We start from the raw sequence: 7,500 nt of genomic DNA on the forward strand, positions 1-7,500 counted from the left end.
CACGTATTTCCAGAACAGGTCTGCAACTTTCAGGCAGTTCTGAGTTCGAATCTAGGCAGGAGCAGAGCCATATAAAGGCCTAGGCCTATTGTTATCATTTTTTGCAAGGTGTTGCTCCTGGTAATACTTGTTTATAAGACGTTTGGTGATTAATTGATAGCTGTTTTTGGGACACGTTAAACGTTCTTTATAATGAGCGCATCCGGGGAGTAAAACGACTGTTACGCGCTGTTACAACTGTAGGCTACAATGATTGCAATACAAAAATATGCGCGTGTTAATTTAGTTAGTTTTGTGATGTTTTGCACTTTTGCCTCATGTGTTTTCAGGTTTGAGGGCTTTTTTGGCAAGGTTGACCTTGGTTAGACTCTGCATATGTTATTTCTCCGTATGGAAAATAAAGTCAATTTTCGACACACGTCTGTTATTAGTTCAATAACAAGTGTTGCTTGTTAAAACATGTGACTAGTAAAACTCAAATGATTTTAGAAATATTTAGCCAAAGCCAAAAAGTGTTAGAGAAGGAGAGACGCCGGTGCAGCTCAGATGTCTTCTTAATTTTCTTTATTCTTTAGTAAAAGGTGCAGAACATTATTAAACTTTGACTAACGTTTCAATGTTTGTTAGTCAAAAACATCGACACATCGAAATGTTAGTCAAAGTTTAATAATGTTCTGCACCTTTTACTAAAGAATAAAGAAAATTAAGAAGACATCTGAGCTGCACCGGCATCTCTCCTTCTCTCTAAAATATCTGTCCTGGCCTGGTTGCAATGGATTGTGGCCAAACGACAGAAGCGCGGAGAACCCTCCTTTGTCTACCAAAAAGAGTTACTTTGTGCCACGCGCTCCCCCACTGCTTGTGAAAGAAGGGGATGGGGGAGGGGGGCTTAACGTGAAAAAGCTTAATGTCACAAAACGGCAACGAGTCGTTTTAGGCTACAGGCCTTCATAATGGTAGGCTACAGGAAGTGGGGGGAGGGTATGGGATGACCAGAGCAGTCATCTATCGTCTTTCCAGGCACACAGCTCGTTATATAGCCTATCGACTGCCTTAACAGATAGGCTTTGCTCTTGAGTTTGGCCTTACAGCGAACTCAATGCTCTTGTTGCTTGCAGTTTGTTAAATAAAGCGATGCAGATTACATTATTTATTTCTGATTAATTGCGTCTTTTGATGTATTTTGCAACATTTGCTTCTTAGGCTGGGCTACTGTCAATGTCCTGTACTACAGGTCAATGTTCAACAATTGCTGGTGTAGGCCTAGGCTATTAATCAATTAGGGACTGTTCGTTATTTATTTAATTAAGGGGCTACCGGAGGAGTTTTGGGAGCGTTAGTCAAAAAAGACGTGACCCTCCCTCGCCAGCAAGAATTTGTTCTATGACCCTCCAAAGTGATTGAGAAAAAACGCATGACCCTCCCCAGTCCCAACAATTTATTGATGCATTAGGCTACTGGGTCAATTTGGGAGCTTGCATGCTACGACTCCTTCCTTGAAATGCCTTGAAAAGGCTGTCGTTTGCACAATTTCACAAATAATCACCGGGACCGAAACAAACCTGTCAACTTTTCCCGGGTTTATCGCGTATTTTAAGTAGTTTTTAATAGCCTGTTCAACTTCAAAAAGCTTCGTTCACCCGATGCCAGTCACTGATCGCAATTTCAAAGTTCGGAAAGCTTCATCTTTTAAGTTTTAAGTGCAGTGGCCCCTATCTGCCCCCTTTGGAATTATATCTCGAGCCTATTATAAGGTCCAGTGCGTTATGTCCTGGGATTCGGATGTGCTCAAAAAGAAAAGAAAAAACACTTTTTTATAGATGGTTATGTAATGTGAGAGAGAAATTTGATGATCATTGATCGTTGTTTTGGGACGTTAAGCCTTTTCCATAGGCGTCAGTGAAGGAGATTGAAGAATGACCATTTTTTTATACGAAAATATTTCTTAACTACAAAAACTCAGTGTCTAAAAACTCAGTGTCATTCAGACTCAACCCTCTTGTTGTTTTATTATCTTTTTCGTTGTCGTTTGAACGTTGGCAAGCAGGCATGTTGCGGTTGCAATTTAAGTGAAATTTCTACAGTAGGCCTACAACATGCTGTTAGGCTGGGCTACTGTCAATGTACTTGTACAGGTAAATGTTCAACAATTGCTGGTTATATAATCAATTAGCTAAATCATTTGTCCAGCTGTTTAAAAATGTTTTCGTGCTACATTCAAACGCAAAAGGTGCTTTGATATATTTTTCGTTTGAACGTCGGCAAGCAGGCATGCTTTGGTTGCAATGAATGAGGATAATTGCTTTTTTTTGCATTATTTTGAATATGACTCGCTCCAGTCTCAACAGCACGTACTTCCCGTGTTCCCGTGCCCCCGCTGCGTCATGGAAGCAGTAAGTCAGTCGCATCAAAAATAGTAGTGGCACCCAAGTGACACCTTGTGGTTGTTTGTGTCAACTGCAGTTTGTGCCATTTCTGCTGAGAAAATGGGGTGCGTGATTCATGAAGAAACCCGTCCAAACTTAACGGGGACCCACTGTATGTGTGTGTTTGTGTGTGTGTGTGTGTTTGAGAGTGTGTGTGTGTGTTTGAGAGTGTGTGTGTGTGTTTTACTTACTTGCCCACATGGTTTCGGTTGTCATACATGCGCAGCACGCGGCGGTACACAGCAAAGAGCGGCCGGTTCAGACCCCAAGCGATGCTGCGGTAGAAATCCTTGCGTTCGTCTTTAGACATCTCAAATATGATCTCTGTGGGGTCCTGGATGCCACGGCCCTGGACAACACATGTACACACACACGCGCGCACACGCACACACACACACACACATTAATCCCTGCAAGGCATTACAGAGCTACTACAAACACTCAGTCAATAAACATAAGTTAACATTACAGTCTACAGGTTATGGGAAATGCCAGAGCCATACCTTCAAGTAACTGTCAATGTTATTCATCAGAATGTCTATCTCTTCTTTTGACCACATGCCTTGTTTCCACTTATGCCCTAAAGAGAGAAACACCTGAATGAATGTGTGCGTGTGAGCGTTTATCGTTGGAGTGAGGCACCAACAGAAACAGAGACAAAGCACCTAGCATTCAAATCACCTAGTATTCAAAGCACCTAGCAAAGCACCTAGCATTAGCACCTAGCGTTCAAAGGACCTAGCAAAGCACCTAGCATTCAAAGCACCTAGCAATCAAAGCACCTAGCAATCAAAGCACCTAGCAATCAAAGCACCTAGCATTCAAAGCACCTAGCAAAGCACCTAGCATTCAAAGCACCTAGCAATCAAAACACCTAGCATTCAAAGCAAAGTCCTTTTAGGCAAGTCCCTCCACTCGGTGGCCATATTGAAACGATTTTTTGGGCACTCATCGGTCATCCTCTTCGGCAGAAATGCGTGTGCGCAAGGCTTCACGACACCAATCTTGCTCCAGCTGCGAGTTCACAACACATGATTGGCACGATGTCTTCACAACACACCATATGATTGGCTCAATGTATTCACATGTTGACGTTTTGCCGAGGGAGGGGTGTGATATGTGTAGACAACGGCCATATTGGCGTTACAAACTAGCCCCATGCATTTCTATGGAGGATTTTTTGAGTGCTGTGTCTCCTCATTAGAAAGTCTCTGTTCAAAGCACCTAGCAATCAAAGCACCTAGCAAAGCACCTAGCAATCAAAGCACCTAGCATTCAAAGCACCTAGCAATCAAAGCACCTAGCAATCAAAGCACCTAGCATTCAAAGCACCTAGCAATCAAAGCACCTAGCATTCAAAGCACCTAGCATTCAAAGTTAAAAAGTTAAGAATGCTAGTTTTCCCTTTGTGGATATGCTTTTTGGTTTGAGACGTTGCTTAGCTACCTGTCTATGCTAGGTCAGGTGTGCTGCATGGTGCACAGGGCTTTGTGTGAATATTGTAAGTTACTAAAAACATTCCCGACATATTTGTACATTTGTCAATATGTGTGTGCGGATATGCGCTGTTGTACCTTTATTGACAAGTGTGTCTTTGTCCTCTTTTGTGGTGAACCATGCTTGACTCACAGGGGAAACATCTGATTTTTGAGGGGAGAGAGAATCCTCATCTTGCACTATCTGCAGACACACACGCACACACCTTTGTGAACTATGTACTATCTGCAGACACACACACACAAACACCTGTGTGAACTATGTACTATCTGCACACACACACACACACACCTGTGTGAACTATGTACTATCTGCAGACACACACACACACACCTGTGTGAACTATGTACTATCTGCAGACACACACACACACAAACACACCTGTGTGAACTGCAATATACCAGCACAATTTGGAACTTCACGTCTCCAAAATTCAGAGCTGTTTAAACGGTGTGTCCATAATACACAAGACAGCATCAATGTTTACAATAATAACAAATGCCAACGTGTATGCTCCCTGTACTTCTACAGCACATAGCACTGTGGGAATAGCAGCACCTGGATCTGAGCCACTCCTTCCTGATCCAACTCTCCCCCCGTCATCTCTGTTGCAGTCATGGTCACCTCAAACCCCTCGTCATTCTCTGAAACTACACACACACACACACACACACACACACACACACAATAGATTACCAACCTCCTCGTCACTCTCTGAAACTACACACAAACACATACAAGAGATTACCAACCTAGATGGATATTAAGTCTGCCAATAGTATCTGTTCATTCTTACCGATAATTCTTTACGTTAAATTACACACAAAAACATAGATGACAACAAATCAGTACATAAAAGTGACACATATTTTGGAGTAGACAACAGTAATATGTGTGTACGTGTGTGTTTACTCTTGTACTATTTACACAAACTCACTAGGGAGGGTGACAACTGAATACTGAGGGGCGGAGTCTGAATACTGAGGGGCGGAGTCTTGTGCATCTTGTGGCTCCTCATTGGACAGTCGCAGTCTTTTTGTAACCTGCTCAGACTCCGCCTCCAGCACGGCCTCATCACCTGAGAGAGGTGACACACATATGAATATATCCACCAAAAACATTCACTCACACAAGCCCATTACTGATGTGTACTTATGGCCACCACATTTTACAGACAGACACATTCACTCACAGACAGACACAGTCAGTCACAAAAAACTGTGAATAATATCACAATGCAAGTTATCTTCTGTTAATCCATTTAGCAAAGCAGTAACTGGATTGTGTGACTGATAATTGAGCACATCTGGTGAAGGCTCAGTGTATCTGGTGAAGGCTCAGTGTTTGATAATTAAGCACATCTGGTGAAGGCTCAGTGTATCTGGTGAAGGCTCAGTGTATGTTTGCTGACCATTTGGAGGACAGTGCAGTATAATGTTGCCGTCGGTGTCCTGAGTCAAGGTGACGGGGTTCACGGATTCCAGAGTTACAGTGCCAGCCACGTCCTCCCCTCCGTTCATAATAACCCTGATATAGATATATCAGATACACACACAGATATAGATATATCAGATACACACACAGATATAGCACACAGATATAGATATATCAGATACACACACAGATATAGCACACAGATATAGATATATCAGATACACACACAGATAAAGATATATCAGATACACACACAGATATAGATATATCAGATACACACACAGATATATCAGATACACACACAGATATAGCACACAGATATAGATATATCAGATACACACACAGATATAGCACACAGATATAGATATATCAGATACACACACAGATATAGATATATCAGATACACACACAGATATAGCACACAGATATAGATATATCAGATACACACACAGATATAGCACACAGATATAGATATATCAGACACACACACAGATATAGCACACAGATATAGATATATCAGACACACACACAGATATAGATATATCAGATACACACACAGATATAGCACACAGATATAGATATATCAGATACACACACACAGATATAGTACACAGATACAGATATATCAGATGTACACACAGATCTAGCACACACACAAGCACAACTCAACTAGCACACACACAAGCACAACTCAACTTCTGCAACTTTATCTTCTTCATATTTATAATAGGAGGGAAAATAGATTACCCTTACAATAGAAAATCACTAGGCCTATTCATTCTGAATGGATTAAAGATTACATCATTCTATTATACATTATATCACAATATATTATATTGTTATTTATTACAATTGGTATTTGTTCAATCAATAATTGGCTCTGTTGACTGTTCGCTGTGACATCTGATGCCTCATTCCCTACAAGATGAGATGACCATTCGTTTTGGCCAGGAATAGCTTACATCAATTCAACTGACCCAGGGTACCAAAGGCATAACCATTTTATAAAGGCATACAAAAAGAGAAAAGAAAAAGATATAAGCATGCATTTGGTGTGAGAATTCAAATTAAGCTATCATAATGTGATAAATGTGATCATAATGTGATAATGTGAAGCTAGCATAATGTGATAAAGGCCGTCTTAAATATTTCATATTCATATTAATTTATTGGAACGCAAGGGAAGTTGTGATTATAAGTGCATAGCATTTTCAAACTTGATTAATAGTTTTAACACTCTATTGGTTAGTGGTTATGGCTCTGGGTCGGAGCAGTGCTCTTTTTCATTCGGCTCCGGCGTTTAACATTTGAAACAGCGTACAACGTCCAATGGCATCTATTGTACAGAGAAAAGCTACATAAAAAGCAGTAAAGTGTGGGGTGAAGTCTATGTCTGTGACTGAACTGGCTGCGTTAGAAACACAGACTTCGCTTAAGTTCGACAGTCGGTGAATGTTTATTTTACATCAAATGAAACAGAAAATTCTCTATGCGAACAACCAGGAACTGAAATAACGCGACAACTAGTGCCCAACTTCAGCTCATTCACTAATAGCGAAGAAGCCTCGTTTATGCGGTCTTGTTGCAAACGATGCGTGTTCAACAAACTATGCATGGGAGTCAATATTTAACGCAATTTAAACTTCACTTTTCACCCTTTCCATCCATGCTTTACAGAATGTAAATGACTGCACCTAGGGATAAAATGTCAGGATTTACGTCGGCTAGCGTAACCTTCGGGAGTTAACTGATAGCATGGTATTTTAACATGCTCACTACAAAGCTAAATGTAAGTAGACGAAAGAAACAGAGACGCCATGTTCGTTTGGCAGCTGAGGTACACAATGTCTATGTCGATTGAAAAGCGCTTAATGTTTTTTTCCGGTATACATTTGCAGAGCGGTCTCAGAAAGTCGGCACTTTTGCACGGTGTGTGCCCGAACTGAAAGTGAATTTTAGGGTTTGATTTCGGTACTTACTTCCTGTTTTTGGTCCGGGCACTTCGGAGAGACCAGGATGGAGACAAATGCCAGGATGGAGGAAAACGATCCTTTTTCCTAAGACCGGAAATGATCAGACGTTCCTCACACGGACTTCCGGTAGTATGAATCTAACTTTTTAAGTACATGTTAATCGGCAAAGA

The 7,500-nt window shown here is 41.1% G+C and overlaps 1 protein-coding gene across 1 annotated transcript in view; it reads right to left on the reverse strand.

The window, feature by feature from the left end:
• Nucleotides 1-7,500, reverse strand: part of dmtf1 (cyclin D binding myb-like transcription factor 1) — a 36,640-nt gene that overhangs the window by 29,043 nt on the left and 97 nt on the right. The window contains exons 1-7 of the mRNA XM_076302746.1: nt 7,337-7,500; nt 5,335-5,450; nt 4,861-5,001; nt 4,482-4,573; nt 4,001-4,106; nt 2,930-3,006; nt 2,618-2,775 (exon numbers count right to left, since the gene is read on the reverse strand). The exon at nt 7,337-7,500 is cut by the window's right edge and continues 97 nt beyond it. Of these exons, the coding sequence (XP_076158861.1) occupies nt 2,618-2,775; nt 2,930-3,006; nt 4,001-4,106; nt 4,482-4,573; nt 4,861-5,001; nt 5,335-5,443 (683 nt within the window). The 5' untranslated portion in view covers nt 5,444-5,450; nt 7,337-7,500. The remainder of the gene's footprint in view (nt 1-2,617; nt 2,776-2,929; nt 3,007-4,000; nt 4,107-4,481; nt 4,574-4,860; nt 5,002-5,334; nt 5,451-7,336) is intronic.

The sequence above is a fragment of the Alosa pseudoharengus genome, unplaced genomic scaffold (assembly GCF_046254945.1).
Source record: "Alosa pseudoharengus isolate Yale_2024_CS ecotype anadromous, Long Island Sound unplaced genomic scaffold, YU_APseudo_1.1 YU_APseudo_1.1_scf_24, whole genome shotgun sequence".
NCBI classification, from domain to species: domain Eukaryota; kingdom Metazoa; phylum Chordata; class Actinopteri; order Clupeiformes; family Clupeidae; genus Alosa; species Alosa pseudoharengus.